Raw genomic sequence first — 23,284 nt, forward strand, 5'->3', positions numbered from 1 at the left:
AGCTGAAAAGGCTTGAAATCTTAAAATGAACTTTTAACAAATCTTTTATAGATGCAAAAAAAATCCTGGTCTGCAATATATTTACTAAGCCTTTAAGCAAAGGTACTGATGAGAAATATGTGCGTGTTGATGTTTGAAGTAGTGTGCCTGTGCATATATATTAATGCATGGGGAGCAACATGTTCCATTGCCAGCTCTTACCGTTTCTTGCACCTCGTGGCTATTAATAAGTAAATGAATAGTTTATTATTCGGGACTTTAATGAATACTTTAGTATTCAGCAATGTCCTTCAGCAGTGTTTGACTGCTCTTCCTGAATGTCGTGTGAAAATAACTAGGTCACGCCTGGGTCATGCGATGTTATGCAGCTTGTTCGGCGAATGAAGTGCCAATGTGATGATGACATGATTCAATTACCCAATCAGAACCCCGCTTCCGTGTTTACACTGTTAACACCCCCAAATCGGCAGACTGATGAAGGACCTTGCTGAAAACTATTATTACACTTGCATGTTTAAAAACACCAATGTTTGAATTATTTCAGGAACTTGGGTTAGGTAACATTGATCGTTGCCGTGGTTTCACAGAGCATCTGATGCAGATGGCAAATGAACAGAGGAAAATGCTTGCTAATATCACTGATGGTTTCACACAACTACAGTAAGTAAATGGTCACATTATTAAAGGCCCATTCAGTGATCCCAACGAAAGTGTAAAACTTGTGTATTAAATTGCTTAAAAGTGACGGATAAGTCATTCATATTGTCATTGGTATTTTAAAATGAAATATTTGGCCAAAAAAGTTAGAAAAACAGCAGTATTGACAAGTAGAAACCCCATTCAAATACACATAGCTAATTTCTCTACTTAAGTTTAGGTATTACAATTTCATGTAAAATGTCCTATTTTGTCTTTAATACACAGCTTTTGGCTTAACTGCTAGCAGGCTATGTTACTATATCTATGCTATCAAAAAAGGTGCAAAAAACGAATTTTGATGATTTCTATCATTTTCCGAATGAGCAAATCACTGAATAGGCCTTAAAGCTTAAGCTCAAATATCCGGGATGTTCAAATAATTACAAAATTGAAACCACAAAAACTCTTAGAATCAGGATTAGATTCAATAATTTGTTGTGCAAATAACCTGCGCGTAATCACATCACATATCTTGTTTGCTTGCCATGCACTCAATTGTATAAACTTTACATACCTCAAATTTGGTAGTAATGTAACTGCATATTTGGCTGGTCGCAATATCAAATGCGCACATTATCCTAATTCCACAGAGCATATACACACGCACAAGGGTGTTTTGTCAAGCGCGATTGTGTAAAAGCACTAGTACTGATGACACTACCAAACTTGAGGTGATATAAAATAAGGTATAGTCTTGCCATTCTGCAGCGTGTATGCTAAAGACATATTTAAGAGCTCTAAAGCAAACCCTATTTTACTAAATACATATAATTGTCTTGATAGGTCAAATGTTCAACAGTTGGAAAAGCTTCATAGCACCCCCGTAGCTGATTCCCAATCTCCAAGAGCTCCACAGGATACCAGCCAGTGGCTTACAAACATTAAAGATCTTGCTGACCAGTCTTGGGAAACCATTCATCAGTACTTACTCTTGCTGGAGTGTTGCCCACAGGGTACCAGCCAAGAGGGATTAGGCACAACAGCAGAGGATAGGAAACTATTGACACCGGTTCCAAGTGATCTGCTTGCTCCTTTGGACAAATCAACTAAAGGAGATGATTTGTGGAGAAAATTGGTTGAACAATTAAAGGTAAATCTTGGGCATGCACTACTGTAAGAGTGGACATTTGTGCACAATTAATTTATTAAGCTTTGCTAATTTTGAAATGTTTCTCTTGTTTATAAATTTATAATTGTAACCTTCTTTACATTGATCTAATAATAATAAATAAATACTGAACTTATAACGCGCACAAATTTCCAAGGGATGCGAGGCGCGAGAAGAAGACAGAAGGAAGGGAAACATCATATTTGGGGGAAGAGATGAGTTTTAAGGAGACTTTTAAAAGTCCCAGTGCTATGGGCCATTCTGATGACTATTGGCAGCTTATTCCAAAGACTGGGGCCAGCCACAGAAAAGGCAGCATCCCCAGCCAGTTTGAAGGTTCTGGGGATAACAAGCGAGTTACCAGCCGATCGGAGATAGTATGAGGATCTGTACACAAAAGGAATATATTAGCAATACGATAGCTTGGAATGTGAAAAATTTCACTTTTACAGTATTGAACAACATAAGGCTGTATTAAAATTGTACACAGAGTTTCTGTAGGTGCTGTGATCACAAATGCATGCCCAGAGCATATGCACATTTCACTTTACACACACAAATGGTTACTGTAAGGAAGAATTGCTAATGCTAGAGCAGGAAATTGAGCTCTTCATCTTTTTCACTCCCAGAAATTTTGTAAATAAAGTCTTATTATACTATCATGAAAGTTCATCTGTGTTGGTAATCAAATAAATGAAGAATTGAACTTTTGTTCACAACACATAAAGTTGCTCACCTGAAATTTTCGGTTGTTAAGACTACAACCTTCTTCAGCAGAATGATCCAGTTCGTTGATTGATTTGTTCGTTGATCAAGTCAAGAGTCGTCAAATCGATCAACGAACTGGATCATTCTGCTGAAGAAGGTTTTTGTTTGTTTGTTTGTTTTATTTCTTCTTTAACCTGGGACACTCAATCAGTTGAAAACACAATTAATCATCTGTTCTTCCTTGAGGCCCAGGGAGATGAGTAATAACAACCGAAAATTTCAGGTGAGCAACTTTATGTGTTGTGAACAAAAGTTAAATTCTTCATTTATTTAAGTCTTATTATAGTTTGTCTCCTCTTTTAAGTTGAGAGTAATGCCATGTTGGATTTTGCAGTGGTAAATTGGAATCTTATGAGCTAACATAATCCCGCGGGCTTATACACAAGCATAGAAAGGCAATTTGCGTGTACACTGGTGATGCAACCACTTAAATGCACTGATTGGAATCTACCACTTCGAAATCATGGCTTTACTCTCATCTTGAGACAAGACACAATGTAGCACAGTTATCACAGTCACCTGAAACTAATATACATCTCATTTAAACTTATTTTGTGTTTATTTGTCATGTTGTGTTTGATTTTCAGAGCTGCCAAGATAAGATTAAGAATATCAAGACAATGTTGGTTCAACGCATCAGAGAATTAAGAACAGCAAATATTAAAAATATATCTCTATGGTAAGGACAATGTATCTCTGGTATATATATTTCAGTTATACATGTAATCATTTTACTTACAATTAGGTGAACACTGCAGTTATCAAGTGCTACAAATTCCCTCTATGACAACTACACTCTTCAGAGAACTTCAGCACTTTTTTATTGCATTGTAGCACACATGCTGCATAAACACTGATGAAGTGAGCTCCTGATTGGCTGATTGAATCTCATCACGGAACATCATCACCTGTTTTGCTGAACAAGCTGCATACCACAGCATAACTCTTGTTTTATCAACATAATGCAATAAACAGGACGTGCATGAAAACAAGTGCCTACAGTAGGAATTCCAATTGAATGAACGCAGCCTGACATAGCGTGACTTTTTTTGCATACACTGCGTGATGTACGCCAGCGTGTGCGGCTGTGCGTTAGTAAGGCGGAAGTGAGTCCATCCATGCCAACGCATTTGTGATTGGATAGTATTGTATCCAAGCAAAGTCGTGCATTCACATTGTAGTTTGAAATACGCAATATACGATCACGGTTGAATCGAGTAGAGCTGTTGAAAGCTGCATTAGTTCATAAATAATTCCTACTGTAGGTTATTTGCCCTTACATCAATTGTCAATCAGAAAGTGGACTAGGTTATTTATCTAGTCATGATTTATGTTTCATTCCTCTTATCATGTTTACAGGAGTGATGTTACCCTTATAGAAGAAGCAGTGAATGGTCTAGGTGCAGTAGAAGAGACCTGCATCAGTCTTGTATTGGCATACACAGTGACTGCTACAGGTCATGTATCAGAGACTGCAAATGCTGCTAGGGAACTGAAGGACAAGACTAACAACACTAGGGACATGTTCAGAAAGTGGCGTGAGGGACTCAGCAAAACTGGTAAATTGAATTCAGACCCATCTTGCATACTATAAAATAAGTTAATTTTGCAAGAAATTTATTTTTTGCATTTGTTGCAAAACAAAGTAAAATAATAATTTCCACAAATTGATCTGTGTAAAGTTACTTCAATATGTGAACAGTTTTCATGAGACCTGGAAGTCACTAGAAATCATAAGAACAAGCAATAAATATCATCTTGATGCCATTTCAAAGCTTATTTTTAAGTGTTAATCATCATCAAACTTATACATCCTGGTTTCAGATAATTTCTATTAGTAATTTTCTATTACCTTTTGAGTGTGCTTTTGTTTTCTTAACCCATATTCCATCTGGCTTGAAATGTAAAATGTATACAGTAAAGATTCTTCTAATGGAGCACATCTGGAATTGTAATTTCATTGTTTTGTGTTGTTATTCATCATAAATTTTAGGAACAAGCAATAGCAGCAACAGTCAGCTCTCTGCATCGACTCTAGAATCATTCCAAGCATATTCTGATGAGATGTTAGCGTGCATCCTATGTGCTGTGCAAGAGCTTGTGAAAGGACATCAAAAAGCCAGTGTAGAGGAGAATAAAAGTGAAAATCAAGCAAGTGATGAACAGGAAATGGAAGGTATATATTACATGCAGACAGACGGACACACCCCACCATTGTATACACACACACACCAACCCACCCCACCCCCTACATACAATTGTCTCGAAACAGGGACGCTATTTAGGTCTGTGCAAATGGAGATATTACATTCTAACTTCCACTGGTTAAATATACACAAATTATACACAGTATTTTGAACATTTAACTGATCATCCCGGGAATTACTCATATTTTACTGCTGCGTGCAGACTAACCCAATACTCCAACTTGGAATGTTGTTTATAATGCATACCGTATTTTCTCAAAGAGTCACCCCCGGGAATGTTGCATTTTCCAAAATTATTAGAGGTCATTTTTAGAACGATAATTCCTGTTAAAATCAATTAGGTAAGCTTAAAACTTAGAACTATGAACTTAGGAATGATAACTTTTGGTTCACTTCTGGCTATACAACCAGATTTTCACCAATTACCGATGACATTAGCGAGCATGTGTGCACCTTGGTAAGCTTACTACACAAGATAGCATGGAAATACTAGCATTTTTGAAACATCTTGGTTGAAAAAAGTGGTGGGGTTCGTTTAATTGAAGGGGACGACTATTTGAGGAAATACAGTATTAATACTACAAGTTTGGATCTAATAAGCATGAATGGCTGCACTTCCTGTGTGTCCATGGTTACATGGCAACTTCTCATTTGATCTTTTCAAATAGTACATTTTTACGCCTAACGTAATCTAAAATGAAGTCTTATGTCATTTGTATTCAACAGAGGAACTTGGTCTCCAAACAGGTCATCTTGTGAAATTAATAGATGGTGGATTGTCACATGACCATATGACCCTTGACCTTGTGAAGGTTACAGTAAGCATCAGGGCCATGTTTGAAAAACTGCAGGAGCTGAGGGATTCATGCGCATCAGAGAATGATATCAAGGTAAAATGAAATACTGTAAATAGTTATCCAAGTGCAGGCTGACCAAAGTAGGCCAACTGGACATTCTGGATGGGTCTAAATTGATTCAGAAAGATTTTGACTTCTTTCCAAATCTAATTTTATGGAAAAAACAATTACCTTCTTGAGTGTAACTTCAACACTACACTATTTTTCGCTCACCTGGAACTATTTCACTAGTTCGACTAGTGTCTTCAGCAGATGGTGATGCTGTGATGATATCTTGTCTACAGTCGGGATATTTCTCACTGATAGTGATAACGTCATACGATTGACAGGATGATGTCATAGGATGGGCATCAGCAAGTTATCCCAGCATACTATAGAAGATAGGCAGTATTTTGGTCCAATATTTTGAGTAGTAGATGCACATGATGTTGGTCAGATCTTGCAGAATCAGTCACTGGTCGTTCAGCATCCAAGTTTAAATTTGGCAATATTTTTATATTTTACAGATTTTCAACCAATGTGTTGCGCTGTTGCTAAGGACAACCCCCATACTGCATCAGTACACAGGTCTAGTGGCATACTATATGCAGCAATGTGTAGGGGCTCACAATACTACTTGTAAGCTTCTATCAGTTCTACTGGGTGTGTTTACTGAATTAGCCACCAAGGTAAGATTTTAGTATGTTGTTGTTTTGCCTTGTATACGTATTGCAGCAACATGAAGACATTTCAAAAATATATACCCATATTTATAGCCCTTAGCAAGTATAGCTCAGAAGCACAAAGATATCCTCTCATATGACTAAAATAGAATACGTTGTTTGCCACCGCTTGGTGCACATTTACTTAATTACCATCTTGATTCCTTGCCCGCTTGCATATAGTATTCAATTCCTTTACAGTTTTGCATTTTGAATTTGTATAGCTATCCACAAATCCCGGAAATTGATATCTCGCTTGGTTAAAAATGGCCAGTAGCATACGCGCGTCAAGTTTGTCAATTTTCATGATTTTACTGTCATCTCCCCTGCTTTGTCCCGTGACATTTTTGTTTGACAGGTCTTCATTGGAGAATTCACATCGTAAGAGTTTCATGCAAAGTAACCTTCCCTGCTCTTCATCACTCTGTTTCTTTAGCCAACTGACTCTGGTCAAAATAGTTTCGTACCAGGTCACATCTCGTTCTAGTCCTGGATCACCCCCGAATTGTAACTTCCCGGCAGTTGGGGCATTTATGAATCTAGGTTTATACACATCACTCGGTGTTGGTCTATAAGTAGTTGGAGTCTGAACAGGGGTAGGGTTCATCTCTGTATTCCTTTGTGCGTTGTTTGATGCGATATGTTCTGATGTTGGGGTCCCGGAGTTTTCTTTCTCTAGTTTCGTGTAAATCCTCTTCATTAGATTACGATCTTTCACCGCATCTTCCTCTTTTAGTGACCATTTCCCATGAAATTAAACATAAAAATGTACTAAATCAGCGAAATTGGGTACCGGTATTTAAATATCGTAATAAAATCATTAGATTAAAGGCCGTGGTAAAAAAAAAGGATACGGTATAGGCCTTAATTTGAAGTTCATAATAAACATTAGTATAATCAGATAATATAATACATTTTTTTATATTTACAATCACACTATCTGTAAAATAATTGGTTACTACGATAATCAAAATGTTGTAATTCTAATTTTAGTTAAAGAAGTCAATAGATTCAATTTATTCTTCAACTCACTCAATCGATACACAACTAAAATCATCGTAATTATGATGACTTGATAACAAAGGCGATACTTCAGCTGTTTAGTTAATCGATTCTGTATGTCTCGCGGAAAATTAATGGTTGAGGATACCTCAACTATATGTATGGAGTAGTGATAAACCATTTTTGAGGAAGCCAGACTTGAATTTTGCTGATCCAAAATTGATGAAGTAACCGAGGACTTTGGATGGAGCGCCTAATTCTCTTCCTACTGAGGCATAGCCTGTTGGTGCAATCACTCATACAGGAGCTAATGGATACATCTTTGTGTCGCTGAGCCCCTGTCAATCTAGATACAATCACTCATATGGCAACTAATGGACATATGTCTTTGTGGCTCTGAGCCTTTGCCCAGCTAATGGTCATACATCTCTTCTTACTGAGCCATAACCTGTAGATGCAACCACTGACCACTGTTACCACTCATACGGCAGCTAATGGACTTATGTCTTTGTGGCTCTGAGCCTTTGCCCAGCTAATGATCATACATCTCTTCCTACTGAGCCATAGCCTGCAGATGCAATTACTCATATGGCAGCGAATGGACTTAGTGATTGTGTTACTGAACCCTTGGCCATCTAGATGCAATCACTCGTACAGCAGCTAATGGACTTACGTCTTTGTGGCGCTGAGTCTTTGCCCAGGTAATAATCATACATCTCTTCCTACTGAGCCATAGACTGTAGATGCAACCAACCACTTATACAGCAGCTAATGGACTTATGTCTTTGTGTTACTGAGCCTTTGCCCATCTAGATGCAATCACTTGTACAGCAGCTAATGGACTTATGTCTTTGTGGCACTGAGCCTTTGCCCAACTAATGGTCATACCTCTCTTCCTACTTTGTCATGTCCTCTAGATGTTATCACTCATATGGCAGCTAATGGGTTTATGTCTTTGTTGCACTGAGCCCTTGCTCATCTAGATGCAATGATCATTCATACACCAGGTAATGGTCATACGTCTTTTCCCACACTTCAGGACTGTCTAGATACTATAATGCATATGGTAGTGAATGGTGATAGTCTTTATGCTGCAGAGCCATCAAATTTGGTACAAAGTAACACCAAACTAAAGTATATAATTACAAAATCTTGAATATCTACTTTCATCAAACCTGTGCATGCATTTGCTATAATTATTTCCTAATACAATAATTGCTGACTGTGTTAGAAGTTTTCAAGGGCAATTGGGGCCTTTATGTCTGAAAACCTATGGGTTCTTGTCAGTGTTCCCTTTGAGGCCATATAGTGCTCAATTGGCCCAGTATGTTGAGAAATTGGCCAAGAAGCATTTGAGTTGAGGTGAGTATCCACAGACCTTTTGTCTCATTGGTCTGATTAGGTACCAGTGTTCCCTCTAAGGCCATTATGGTGCTCAATTGGTCCAGCATGTTGAGAAATTTGCCCACAAGAATTTGGAAAAAATGAAAGATATAATAATAAGAATGATTTATATTATTATGCTTCATTTGGGCCAAAATAGAAGACATACATGTCCTTGTCAATTTCCATGGGCTTTTGGCCCAAGAACATGCCATATTTCTAACACCTGATTATTGCTTTATTGACAGGGTTTCTGTCTACCAGAAGGATTTGCAGAGGAGCTCTCTGGAGAAGGGGCAACAGAGTTTGAGGACATTGAAGGAGGAGGCATAGGAGATGGGGAAGGATCTAAAGATGTCAGTGATCAGATTGAAACGGAAGATCAGGTAACTTCAAATATCTAAACATTATGTGATAAGGGAGAATTTAAGTTGAAATGCATTAGTAACTTTTGCCAGTTTGTACAGAGTTCCTACGGAGTCTGGAGTTGGTGAAGAAATTTGAAACTCCATAAACAAAAGTCATGGCATTTTGATTATGTTTATGGAACTCTGGAAAATAAATATCAAAAGTCATGGAAAAGATGTGCAAAGAGAAAATGAGAATTCAAACTTTTCAAAATTCATGAGTGTGATAGATAGAAGCGGGAGGCAATTCAAATCAATGATGGGTAATAGCAGGTTGAAATTTAGTATATTAGGCTATTCTAGTTGAAATCCATATACATGTACCCCATATGGAAGACATGGCCTTAATCCGCCACACAAGGAGTGGAGTGTAGATTTGAAATAGAGTCACCTATCCAGGTACTCAGATTGAAAGATTCAGGTGTATGGATTTCATCTGGAATAGCCCATTGTCGTATCTGTTTGTCTGGAGTTTTGTGATTGGATAATTGAAAAGTTTTGGAATTTTTGAATTTTAGTTCAGAATTTCAGAAGTTCAAAATCAGTGGGAACTAGAAACATGTCCTTCTGTCACTTAGAACCAACATGTCTTCCATTTTAATTGTTATAACGATCTGGTTGAGTTTATTTCATAAGGTCTATACTTATTCTCTGGTTGAACCACCCTGTTCATGATGAAAGCATCAATAGACAAATATGCAGTTGCTGATAGTCTTTGTTATTTTTAGGTACAAGATGTGCAGAAACCTGGGGATGAGAAGGAGCAAGAGAAGGCTGAGAACCAACCTGATATTCAAGATGAGGAGCAGGGTATTGAGATGTCTGATGACTTTGAAGGCAAACTGCATGATATGGAGGCCAAAGGTCAGTCAGGGATATATGCAGCTTTTGCTCAGAACATTTTCTAACCTCATACGCACTACTACCTTTCTTAAAGTGCCTCTGATTGGCTAATTACAGGATATATTCATCTTAATAACCAATCAAAATAGAGCTTCTAGATCACTTAGCAATTTTAAGCCTAAATCCCTTTCATCACTCTTGACTATCCTTACTACATCTTTTTTGTCTCAATACATGATATACCCCTCTTTGTAACCAATCGTAATTGTAATTGTAGAGACCAACAAATCAGCCTCTACAGTCTGTCCACTTAGAAGTACAAAGTAAATAGACTTCGGAAACTGGAGGTATGAGAATAGCTATTTCAGTGCAATGCTTCTTTGGCATGCCAACTGCTGTGCGATTTGTACTTGCCGAACGCAACACGCTCTTTATGGCGTCACGTTCGTGCATGATGCAAGTCACCGACCCCCGATGCCACAAATTTGGTTTTTACTTCTATGTGGACAGACTGTAGTGTAGCCATAACGTTAAGCCTAACATAGTGTTTGCTCTGAACTAAGCAATTAAGCCTGTGATTTCCATATTGTTCAATTTCTTACCTTCAGAACCAGGTGAAGATGATGATGATGATGACGACAAGGATGCACAGGAACAGCTTGAGAAGCAGATGGGAGATGTAGATGAGCCGTATGCTGATAAACTAGATGAAAAGATGTGGGGTGATGAGGAGAATGAGGAAGGGGAGGAGGAAAGTGAGGACAAGGAGAAGAAAGAAGAGTTTGGTGATGGAGCAGGAGAGGAGAAGGAATCTCAGCTGGTTGCTAAGGATGATAATCAAGGTAAGGTATATTCAGGGCTTCAAGCGGCCCTATATTTCTTATAGTTTTGAACTCTTCCAATATTTTCCCTATATTGTTACAAATCGTCCTATAATTTCTTTTTTTTTTTTTTAATTGCGGAAAGTACATGGTTTTTTTTCACTCATACTAGTGAATTTTATTTAAAATTGATCGTTTTGGCACAATTCATGCACAGTTGTCTAAAATTTTCAGGAGGTCAGCGAGTAGATTTTTTACTGGCTTATATTTTTCCCAGTATATATTTATAGATACCAGGCTGAAATGATGCACACATCATGCAAATATTAAAGTATCTTTGGGACTTTCCCCTTTAACTATAGTTACTGGTCTCTGATGCCCACTGTATTTGACTTCCGCTGTCCTATATTATTCCTATATTTTCATTCGAGTTGGCACAATATTTTTCAAAAATGTTTACCTTCAAACATTTTACAATAACATTCTGACAACATTTATAAACTGTTGTTGTACTAGTGTTTTTTCATATGAAACATTTTAAAAATGTTTTCGTGACCTTTATATACCTGATATTGAAATGTTATTTATCATTTTGACTAAACCAAACATGTTAATGACATGTTTATATTGTTCATGATAGTTCTTCTGTGTTGGTATAAATCATGATTAATTCCTACCTCAGAATTTTCAGATGGTACTCCATCTTTCATCAGCGAGTGAGTGACTGTATCAGGTCGTGATCTTTTTGACCTTTGACCTGATAACAGACTTGTAGACTCCCGAGAGATTGAACCGGCCCGTCTTTGTTGAGACATGTTTATATCGTTTTATTCAAACACTTTTGTGTTTGCTGGGTTTTTAATTGTAACATATCCTGTGTATTATCTTGTATACCTTATAGGTCAAAAAGATAATAACCAGAAAGGAAAGGACCAAGAGAAGGAGATGGAACAAGGAGAAGAAAAGGAAGAAGATGGAACAGGAGAAATACCAGAACCTAAAAATCTGGAACCAAAGGATGAGGTAGGTGGAGCTCAGAGTGGAGCTGTTTCTAGTAATATGAGTTGAGACATGGGTAGTGGTGACACCAAGGGGACATGAGGCTTCTCCCAGTTGTACCCTAAGCCCTTCCCTCCCCAGCAGAAATCTATGATAATTTTGGATTTTTGTCCCCATAGATAGCAGAGCTATGACACTCATAGATTATAATACATAGATTGGAAAATTCTGTGCCTGTATACATGCTTTAATTAGGCTGATGCTGTTGCACTGTTTGGACCTTGCAACCTTGCTAATCCGAACATTGTCAATTCCCATGGGCCAAGTCCTACCTTCCACAGTATGTGGCACCTAAACTCAATTCTTCTTAATATAATGTTGTCTTTTGTGTCGTATCTAGACTGAGTTCAATGATGATGAGATAGACCCATCTAGAGCTAATGACCCACCACCTGAAGCCATCCCAGAAGAGTTTGATCTACCAGAAGAACTGGACCTGGATGGAATGAAAGGAGATGGGGAAGAACAGGAAGGAGAAGAAGGGGCTGATGATAATGGTAGGGAGTTATATATGCATTGTTATATATCCTTGTAAAGTGTTTGTATCCACACTAACACCACTTTAGTAGCATTGTTGACAAATGCTGAGAAACAACACCTTGTACACAACTATACTGGGAATTTCAATTAAATGAACACAGCTGCACAACAACTGTATTAGACCCAGCGACGATTATATATCGCATATTTCAAACTGCAGCACAAACACATGACCTTGGATACAATATTAACCAATCACAATTGAGTTGGCATGGTCTGATTTAACTTCCATGTCACACACACACTAGCGTTCATCACACAGTGTACACAGACGGTTGTCATGCTGTTGAGCAGCTGTGTTCATTCAATTGAAATTCCCAGTATAAGTGGTGTGCAGAAGTGAAAGAACCAGGGATGTAGCCTATACTATTAAATAGTAGCTGGACAACCAATCGCTGGTTACTTTGTTGCCTGCCTGGTAAAATCACATGTCTGGCTGGCTAATTGCACTTTAGCTTGCTCAAAGTCTCCCCCTATATGTCGGCCAGGTATAGGCTCCTATTGGTCAGGTAAGTTTACTGGTTTCCTGCCTGACACACTCAAAGCCAAAGCCTGCTACCCACATGGTAGGCATAACAAAAATTATCATATGCCCATATTAAGTTACATGTATTTTATGTTCATATTTTATCAGAGGAAAACCCCTTGGAAATTGAAGCTCAACTGCCACCAGACAATGCCCCAGATGATGCTGGTGAAGAGAACAAAGACGAGGATGCCCAGAAAGACAATGAAGGAATGGAAGGTGAGGATGGCAAGGAAGAACAGAAGGAGGAACCTATGGAGACAGGACAGGAGGAAGGGGATGAGGTACCTGCTGCCATGGAAACAGATGATGTAGATGATGAGAGCAAACCAACTGGAGACAAGGGTGTGGAGCCACAGGTATGAAGGGTTACAATGATTTGGGGCTGTAATTTAATTAAGATACACCTTCTTCTTCTTCCTATATACGTGCATACCTCAATATTGAGTATTGTCGCAAGGGCTTAACATGCCTATGCAGATATATTTCACATGTTTTGACTTGTACATCCTGATAATTGCATGAGTAGACACTCCATGCAATATGAGTTGCTTTGATCAGCCAATCAAGTGACCATATTTCATGACATGGTCAATAATATGACCAGGTCCTCAATTAATTTTGCACCTTGCATGCTACAATGCAAAAGGATTGTGCTTATTTTTTTATTGTTATTATTTATTGTGCTAGTAGTAGTACCTGTAACTCATTTTAACTGGCATAACAACATCATGATTGAGTTGCAGACACTAGAATTTTCTCATCATTTTATTCCTTTGTATTCCAAAATGAATTTTGGCAAAAGCACTTGAAAGTGGGAACAACTTGTCAGGAATGATGTATACTTATGTGCGAAAAGGTATATAAATATAATTTGCATGTATGTGGACTTAAAGTTAAAGGCTTTTTCAGTAATTTGCTGAAACTGAACACCATAGGATTCAAACAAAATTCAAGATTTTTGCATTTTTGGAACAAGCATAAATGGCAAACAATCTGATGAAGACAAGATTATGTATCAAAATAAAGAAAAAACAAAATAAAAGTATGTCTGTACACTTACAGAGTGTTTTATTTTCATGTTTTATGCAATAGACATGATCCAATCAGCCTGCATTTGCATGCAGTTGGGTGCAGCACACACGCTAGTTGCATAATGCATGACTGGCGTAAACTTGAATTTACACAAGCATGAGTTAGAACTTTATTGACTCACACAGTAATAAAGGTGGAATAATTTTTGCCAATTATAAGCCTTACAAACTTCAATTGTTAATTGTTTGGTTGTACAGTCAGACAAAATGTTTTGTACAGAAAATCACTGAATAAGGCTTTAAACACAAGTAGTTCATAAACCGGTTGTTGGCAATAAATCTATGCTTTTTGCACATCTTTACCTACCATGTAATTATTCTATTATCTTGTAACCATAGGATGAGAATGCAGAGGAGCCTGAGGCTGAAGAGGAAGATGCTAGCGGCGAAATGAAACCTGACAAAGCACACCACCCAGAAGAACTACCACAACTAGCTGAGAATTATGGCAAATCACAGGAATCCACTGATGATAAAAAAAAAAACAGGAAGTAGCAGTAGAGGATGCGGGGAAATCTGAAGAGGAAAAAACTAAGGAGGTGAGAAATTAAGATAACTTTGCGGCAATTTGGTCCAATAAATGTGACACATAGAACAGATTTCACAGAAATCCCATCATGAGCCTAAAGACTGTTGATGATATTTGATGCCCAAAAAACTGTGTTTTTGTCTCTTTTTTTCTGCTTTTGTATGTTTGCTTGCCTGGTTATCAAATCTTTTTGCTTGGTTGAACTTGTGTTTCCGCAACAAGTATTTAGAACTGTTGCCCAGGTTTGAGGCTTGAATTATCCTATTTTTGTAGCTCTAATTTTTGTGATTTAAAAAAAAAATTTATTTGGAGAGACCCTGAACCTAAAGCCAAGTGCTACACTCATTTGTGGTTGAATTTGGGGAAAAATCACCAACAAATTACTATTTTGTATCTAAAAAGGGACCCCGGCCGTGAGGCGCTACGCTCTGGTCGTTATGCTCCCTATGGCTCGCAATTGTCTTCATTATTTTCATAAATTTTTTTGGCAAGTCACTAGCATCTCTGTTAGTAAGTGAAGTCAGATGTCCAAATTTATCATTTTTTTAAATTATTTAAATAATACTTTACAGAAACAAAGTGTCGGAACAGCCGATTCCAAACAAGAGGAAGGCCATGAAGGTACAACAACCTCAGACATGTCACAGAGAGACAAGGATGCAGCAGAGAGACAGAATTATAAAAGACGACCAGGACAGTCTGATGCTGACAGGACCATGGGGTCTGCTGATGAGAGAGTACATAAGAGACTGAGGACTATGGATCAAGCAGAAGACAGGGGACAAGGAGAAGATAAGGATGAAGTAAGGGATTAAGAAAACTATAAATAATATAGAATTCTATCTACAAGAATATATGCCTCTAAACGAGGTTGTTGTTTTTTTGACAAAAGGCAGACACACTCCTCAAAAACATTATTTAGAGTTCATGCAACTATATAACTGCTAGTACAGGCGGCTGGAGAAACAATTATTACTGTGAGGCAAATCTATTGTAGTGTTTTTATGGGTTTCTGACTTTTGTCTCTTTTGTCAAAAATTCCCTGGTTTAGAGGCATATAAAAAAGCGCAGTAGATAGAATACTACGGTATGCACCTCACAAACTTGTAGATAGAATACTACGGTAGATAGAATACTACGGTATGCACCTCACAAACTTGTAGATAGAATACTACGGTAGATAGAATACTACGGTACCTCACAAACTTGTAGATAGAATACTACGGTATTGTTAATTAAAAAGGATCAATACAATAGTTATTAAAAGGAAGTGTCATACTTTCAGAACATGCCACAACATTTTGAGTACAATCTGTAATCCCACAAATCAAATTGTGAGTCAAATATCTTAAATAGTGGATTATCAAACCACAAAATATTATTTTCTATTTTATAAAAACTTTTGCAGAAGCCAGAGCAAGATGAGACATCAGACATGTATGAGCACATCAAGGATGCATCATCCCACTATGATGCCCAGACTCTAGATGCAGCATCCGAGGACCAACTCAAGGAGCAACCAGTCCCTAACATCCCAGAGGAGGAAGGAGGAGAGGACTTAGAGGAAGGGGAGGAGGTCAAACCACTGGATCAGATGGAAACACAAGAGGTTTGTTTGAATCAAAGAGATCACATTTATACACTGCAAAAAGGTTGGGCGAAGTCTGCCTAACGTTGTGGAAATGTGCATCCCTACCAACTGTTGAGCAAATCCAAACCACCCACTGTTTTAGAATTTACCTTCGATTCACCCAACACTTTTCATCAATTATGTTTTTCCCAACTTTGGGCTTTGATCAATGTCATAAATTCTACATTTTGTTAAATATTATTTCAACAATAAATTAATAAAAAGTTGTCGCCCAACAGTGATTTCGACCAACACTTTTCCAGTGTAGAGTCCAGACTCTGACATGTGTCTATGTTGCTCCTAATTATTTCATTATGCATCCCACAATCTTTGATTTAAACAATGTGCTTTTTAGTGGGTTTATTGTTGCTTTTTTTGGGGGGAGGGGGTGGGGTTGTTTGTAAAGCCCAATTGTAAAGCCCAATGCATGAGAATCCATAGTCCATTTTGGCAAATTTACCATTTTGTTGTACACGGAGCTATTCTCAGGGGTGGCCATAGTTCTTTGATCTGTTATGGCCATCCTTCCATTTTTTTGATCTCTTATAATATTGTAATTTGATTTCGTTACGGAAAAGTAAAAACTGAACTGAAATATTTGAGGGTAAATTGTCTTAAAAGTTGTACAAGAGAATTGTTAACTATGTGTTTATACCTTGTTCATGCAGGACCAAGATAAAGTGGCTAACCTTCCTGCATCCAAGTTGAGTTCAGAGAATCAGAATGCAGATGGTGAAGGAGAGACAAAAGAACCCAACCCAGAGGTGATGAAAGAAGAAGACAAGATGGAGGAAGAAGTAGATGACAAAGGTATAGATGACTCCCAATTTCATGCATTCCTACCCTTCGATGGCAGCCATAGCTGGCCCCATCCCATGTGAAATGATGCAGAGTGTCTGGGATTTTAAACCGTAGCTTTAATCCACCCAATTGGGCAGTCGTAACACAAGTTTGGTGTGACTGGGACCCAGTGATGGCCTAATGGAATTCCGACTATCACTTGGCTCGTTGGAGTCATTTATCATTTATAATACCATGTAGAAGGCATCCGTAAGGGATGAGAAAAAAAATCAAAGTTCTGAATTGTTGTGAAATTTTGTATTATATTGTTTAGAGTCACTACTTTCTGTGATCAAGATCTTTTGACCAAAATGTAAGTTGTAATTAATAAAACTCTCCTGCATAACTCTATGTTTTCAAAGTCACTTGTTAGAGGTTTTATGATCTCATATGTGCATGTAATTTCCAGATATGGATTAATAAAGTTTAACTTGACTTGACTTGACTTGACTTGACTTGATAAGATGCGGTAACAATCACTATAATTTATTTCAATTAAAAAACTTTATAATAATTCATTGGTTTGACATTTTCCTTACATTAGATAATATAACTCTTGTAGTATGGTCATTCTGATTATTTTTACATTTATCATAGAACAACCCAAAGCAGATCGAAGTAATATTTCCACCATCCACACAGTACCAGAGTTAACATCCCATCATGCATCTGTGTCTGACCTTCGACCTGTTGACCCTCAGGAAATGGAAGCTTTAAGATTAGAATTGGAGAAACAGCTTGGTATGCTTAATCAGATGCATGGCACACCTGAAGAGGTATGGAACTTGTGTAGAGTGCGTGGAGCACACAAATGTAATGTGCTTTTTCAAACCAGTCGCCCTTACCCTTGATGTGCATGTTAATCGCACATTTCAAAAGCACAGCGCTGTTACTGAATGTATTCAAGTCATATCTGACATATCAGAAATGCCTGATGCCCTTGGCTCACACATTCAATGCCCATGGTCAAGTGTAAGGACTTGTGGTGATTAGAAAAAGCACTTAACATTGTTGTGCTCCAAACAGTTGAGTAAACTTAAACACAAAGTTTCAGGTGTCTATTTTCAAGTATGATCACATTTTGCACATATCATAAATGAAATGAAGTCTTTGAAAAATAAAAGATTGATTGATTGATTGATTTGAATGTCACTAGACTCAACATATTTTCTAAATTTGAAGAGAGAAATCAAAATCTATTTAATTTTGGTCAATTTTCAACGTAAGGGTGCCAATAACGAAACCTATCATTGAATAAGCCTTGTTGCATTGTTATTACACTCTGAAATATAGTCATTATGATAGAACGTTAATAAATGGTATGTTGCAAAATAGCAAAGGACAAAAAGTAGCCCAAAAGAGAACATTATGAGTGTAATGATTGTTTATTTCCAAATTGAATTTGATACCTACATGTATTTACTACATTTGTGTTACACATGGAGTTGCTTATTGTACATGTTTATCTTTTTGTTATTAGGAGCGTGATTCTCAAGCTATGTGGCATCGTTATGAGTCCATGACCTCAGGCTTAGCTAGGGATCTCTGTGAGCAACTCAGACTAGTACTGGAGCCTACTAAGGCATCTAAATTAAGGTAAGAGTGTGTGTTACTTACAAAAGTGACCATTTTTGTGTGTCAAGTAAGTAAAAGTTGATTGCACCTGGTTGTGTCAAAGCAACAGTTATGGAATAGACCTTTTCAAACTGACTTTAAAAAAAAAAAAGATTCATTCCAATTAAACCGATTAAACCCAAAGCATGAAATAATTTCCTCAAACGCGCACACAGAAAAAACTCTCCAGCATCATGTACAGTGTGACGTTCCAATGTGTAACAGGCATCATAACCACGATGAACTTTGGCATGGTCAATTGTGGATGAAAGAAGTACTTTTGCCAAGGATTCTCAAGTAATTGCACAAATGAAGTCGGTCACATACTTGACTTGTGGGAAGAGTTGATGTATATTTTGTCATTATTCTTGAAAAATCTAAATGACAAAAAAATAACAAAATTCAGTCTTTTCTTTCCATTACTATCATATTGTGAAATACCAAGTAGCTGAGATGTTAGTTCAATATATAACTATTTTACGCGATGTCCCCATGATGATATTCAAATTAATGGCACTACACTTGATGTTCGCCATCTTGGAGCTAAAAAATAACTCGAAATAGACTTCCTTGACAGTCATTCAACATTGAGAAGATTTCTAGCCTGACGTGATTGGTTGCTCAGAGTCCATGTGATCTCGTTTCCGAGAGCAATTTCCGATGATTTCCAAATGGAGTTTGAAACAGTGTATACCCATCAATCACACCCCATTCTAATGGTCGTCTATGGAACCAATTAGAATGCTTATCCCACTTTGATGTCCATGTATTTACTTCTGATGATGTGTAGTTGCTATCTTGCAGACATTGTAAAGAAGCTGATAGAGGATAAGAGCAACAAGACTATAATGAAAGACAAAGATAAAGAGAATTTATCGCGTCTGACATCATCTGTCAATCAAACTCGAGCACGGTTTGTTTACAAGTGTCGTGATGATGACTTGCTGAACGCGGATTTATAACCGGGCACCTTATTGTTAATTTTGCACCTTTCGACATGCAAACCATCTCAAAAGTTAGGTCTTTATAGTAGGAAACTTTCTTAACCGAAGGCACCATGTCCACAATGTCTAGAAAAGCTGCTTTTTGCCTTGTAAAAGTACGTAATTTTTCGCCATTTGCTGCTATTCCTTTTCTCCGATCAGCACCAGATAGATCAGTCTTCCTTTTACGCGCTGATTAACCTGTGTAAACCAATCAAGGATCGTAATTGACAGTGACATCAGACGTGATAATTTCTCTTTATCTCTGTCTTTAATTATAATAATTGTGACACCAAACCAATGTTGAACTTTATATCACCAAATAATTATACGGTCAATTGTATGTATTTTTTTCAACAGAGGTGATTTCCGTACTGGCAAGCGCATCAATATGCGTAAAGTGATCCCATATATCGCTAGTGGTTTTCGTAAGGATAAGATTTGGCTGAGACGCAGTAAGCCAAGCAAGAGACAATACCAGATCCTACTTGCTGTAGATGATTCATCCAGTATGGCTGATAACCACTCTAAACAGGTAAATACATTTCTCTTGTTTTCATAATTGTCACAATAAGTAGTAATGTTTATTTTATTTCAGTAGTAATGTTTATTTTATTTCATATCGCAGCCCTAAGGCTGAATTACATGGAAACTTACAATTTTAAAACACATCAAAAATATATGATATTATATACAACAATCAAAATTACTATATTGCACTTGACACATTTCAAAATACAATAATAATTATATTAATCAATTTGGGCATGTGTGCACCACCATGTTTGTTTATTAGGATCAAACATGTGTCAACAAAATTCTAAAAATGATAGAAGATAACTTGTGGTAAGGTGGGGAGTAACAATAATTTATTTTGATCTGCTCGTAATCAGCAGGCCTTATAACATCGCAGATTAATATTTATATTTTGTATTTCGAGAACTGTCTTGTGACATCTCACCAGAAGTAAGTCCTATATGTTGTCTACTTTCTTTAACACGCACAATATAGACCAGACAGGTCAACTATATCACTCTTAACATGGGTCTACTTTAAAGCTACTTTAAATGGTAAAAACCTAACAATTCCTGCCGATTACGAGCTGATCAAACTATATATCCAAGATTCAACCACATTAACTCTAATGTATTCTTGAAAAAGTTAGTTTGTGCGCGCACAATGTGCGCTGCATATTAATTATCCAAAAGGAAAGTCATAGGCGTGTCGAGAAACTGGTTACCTAGGGGAATCATTTAAGGCGAAAATGTGTTCAAAATTGGCTGATTTTTCAGAAAATCCAGGGGGCTGAAGCCCCAAAAGCCATCCCTTAGACATACCACTGGGGTTATAACATCATGTTTTAGAAATATAGCTAGCAGTAGTCAAATATTGTGGGGTTCTTTGTTTTCTTTCAGCTTGCTTTTGAATCTTTAGCTGTTATAAGTAATGCATTGACTTGGCTGGAAGCAGGAGAATTAGCTGTGTGCAGGTGAGTCGGTTATCTTAAAATTTTATAAATGTTTCCATCCATGGAAAAAGTCCCTTGTGATGATCTACGAGTTTACCTCTGGGCTGGCTGCGGTTAGTTTTGAACTGGCAAAGCCAAATCGTTGTTAAGGGGGTTCTACACCCCTGACAATTTTTGCATTTTTTTCAATAATTAATAACAAACTGGTAACAAAACTTATGTATATTATTGGGGCAAGGAATCCAATTACTACACTGAAATTTCAGTGACTCAAGACAAGCGGTTCAGTATATATGATAGGAAATGAGGTACACCCTAGTGGTACCTTATTTCTTATCATAAATAGCAAACCGCTTGTCTTGGGTCACTGAAATTCCAGTTTAGTAATTGGATTCCTTGCCCCTATAATATACATAACTTTTGTTACCACTGTGTTATTAGTTTTTGAGAAAAATGCAAAAATATATACAAATTTATCGAGGGGTGTAGTACCCCCTTAACTATATGTGAAATTCATTCATTCAGGGATGAGATCCTTCCTTGGATTAGAGGAATTCCTCCTTTTTGGTGCTTTTCCTCTTTTGTGAGTGAACTTCTGTCTCATGCATGTCATTTTAGCATCCAACTTTTGTTGTATCACAACTGATAAATCAAAAATGTGAAAGTGGAACTATTTGAACAACATAATTTTCACATTAGATACTTTGTACATTTATATGTTCATGTAAATTGATGCATCTGCAAGAACACAAATCAAACTTAAAAGTTCAAATTTAAAAGCAACTTGCATTACTCCAGATCAAGTATGTAAAATTAGCAGTGCAAAGTCGATTTGAACAAATCATGAAGTCCCTGTAAAACAATATTGAGACATTACCTGTAATTTTGTGCTCCTATGTTATATTCTTTGTTTGACAGTTTTGGTGAGTCTGTACAGCTACTGCATCCATTCCATGAGCAGTTCACCGACCAATCAGGAGCCAAGATTCTCAGACAATTTACATTCTCACAACGAAAAACAAAAATAGCTCAGGTAAGATTGTAATAAAATTATGATATTACAGAGACAAGATATGAAGTGTTCACATGCTAAAGCTCATATGTGACACAGTGTGGTCCATGGAAGTTTGAAATTGAGATAAAGGCAAAAATATGGAGTAAAAAAACAATGTGACACGATCTGGTCCATGGGGGCCAAAGGAGGCTTTTTTGAAAATTGAGTTACTGAAATTATTACATTATACATAGAATAGGCTATCATTTACTGAAAAGATCAAAGGTCTACCATTCAAAGGCCATATGCGAGGAGAGCCTCGAACTGGCAATAGACCTGAAAGGAAGTATTGCGTAACTTTACGCAATGTTATATGACTGATTCAATCAAGAGTTCAATTCCCATTCATGCATGCTGCCAGATCGAGGCTTTCCTCGCATATGGCGGAACCGTGCAATGGGTGAATACTTGGTTCTAAAGTTACGAAGTTTTTTGATGTCTAATTTCTTATGTATTTTATTGTTTTTTACTCCATATTTTTACCTTTATCTTAGTTTCAAATTTGCCGCCTTTGGCCCCCATGGACCAGATCATGTCACATATTTAAAAAAATATGCTTCACAAAATTTCATAACTTTAGAACAAAGCATGCTAGACCATTTGTGTTTTCAGTATATGACAACCTTATGTTTGTGTAAGGTAATAATTATAGTAACTCAATTTTCAAATATACCACATTTGGCCTCCATGGTCCACCATGGACCAGATTGTGTCACATATATCCATTTTTCTCAGTTTGAGAGATGTAAAATAAAGAAAATATATGCTACTTTTGATCAGAGCTTCACAAATTGACCCTGGGATTTTTTAGGTAATGTGTCAATTTGAAGCCAGCATGTTGTTATTAAAGAAACAAAAAATGAGGGAGATACAAAAACTGGTTATCAATTTTTCAAAATTTGAGATAATAGGCAAATATAACTGGTCAAATATAAAGGAATTTGTAAGAAAACATGTCCTACTTTTGATCTTAGTTTCAAAATTTAACCCTGGAGTAGAGTGTCAATTTAAAGCCAGCATAATACATGGCGTATTTGGGGGGGCTTTGGTGGCGTTTAGCCCTCCGGGGTCAAAGTAGAGGCGGCAAAAACAAAGGGGTGGCGGAAGAAGGGGCGGCAAAAACAGGGGCAGCAAAAATGAAGGGGGCGGCA

At 37.2% G+C, this 23,284-nt stretch overlaps 1 protein-coding gene across 1 annotated transcript in view; it reads left to right on the top strand.

Annotated features, from left to right (window-relative positions):
* LOC140156540 (midasin-like) overlaps positions 1-23,284 on the top strand; it is a 161,235-nt gene that overhangs the window by 134,163 nt on the left and 3,788 nt on the right. Inside the window, 22 exon segments of the mRNA XM_072179480.1 lie at positions 1,483-1,789; positions 3,163-3,254; positions 3,935-4,134; positions 4,569-4,751; positions 5,509-5,672; positions 6,146-6,307; positions 8,974-9,111; positions 9,861-9,996; positions 10,584-10,817; positions 11,698-11,819; positions 12,196-12,352; positions 13,030-13,280; positions 14,355-14,486; positions 14,489-14,554; positions 15,117-15,347; positions 15,953-16,153; positions 16,843-16,984; positions 17,612-17,790; positions 18,495-18,610; positions 19,972-20,146; positions 21,027-21,100; positions 21,998-22,112. Coding sequence (XP_072035581.1) covers positions 1,483-1,789; positions 3,163-3,254; positions 3,935-4,134; positions 4,569-4,751; positions 5,509-5,672; positions 6,146-6,307; positions 8,974-9,111; positions 9,861-9,996; positions 10,584-10,817; positions 11,698-11,819; positions 12,196-12,352; positions 13,030-13,280; positions 14,355-14,486; positions 14,489-14,554; positions 15,117-15,347; positions 15,953-16,153; positions 16,843-16,984; positions 17,612-17,790; positions 18,495-18,610; positions 19,972-20,146; positions 21,027-21,100; positions 21,998-22,112 — 3,577 coding nt within the window.

This window comes from Amphiura filiformis, chromosome 7 (genome assembly GCF_039555335.1).
Source record: "Amphiura filiformis chromosome 7, Afil_fr2py, whole genome shotgun sequence".
NCBI classification, from domain to species: Eukaryota; Metazoa; Echinodermata; class Ophiuroidea; order Amphilepidida; family Amphiuridae; genus Amphiura; species Amphiura filiformis.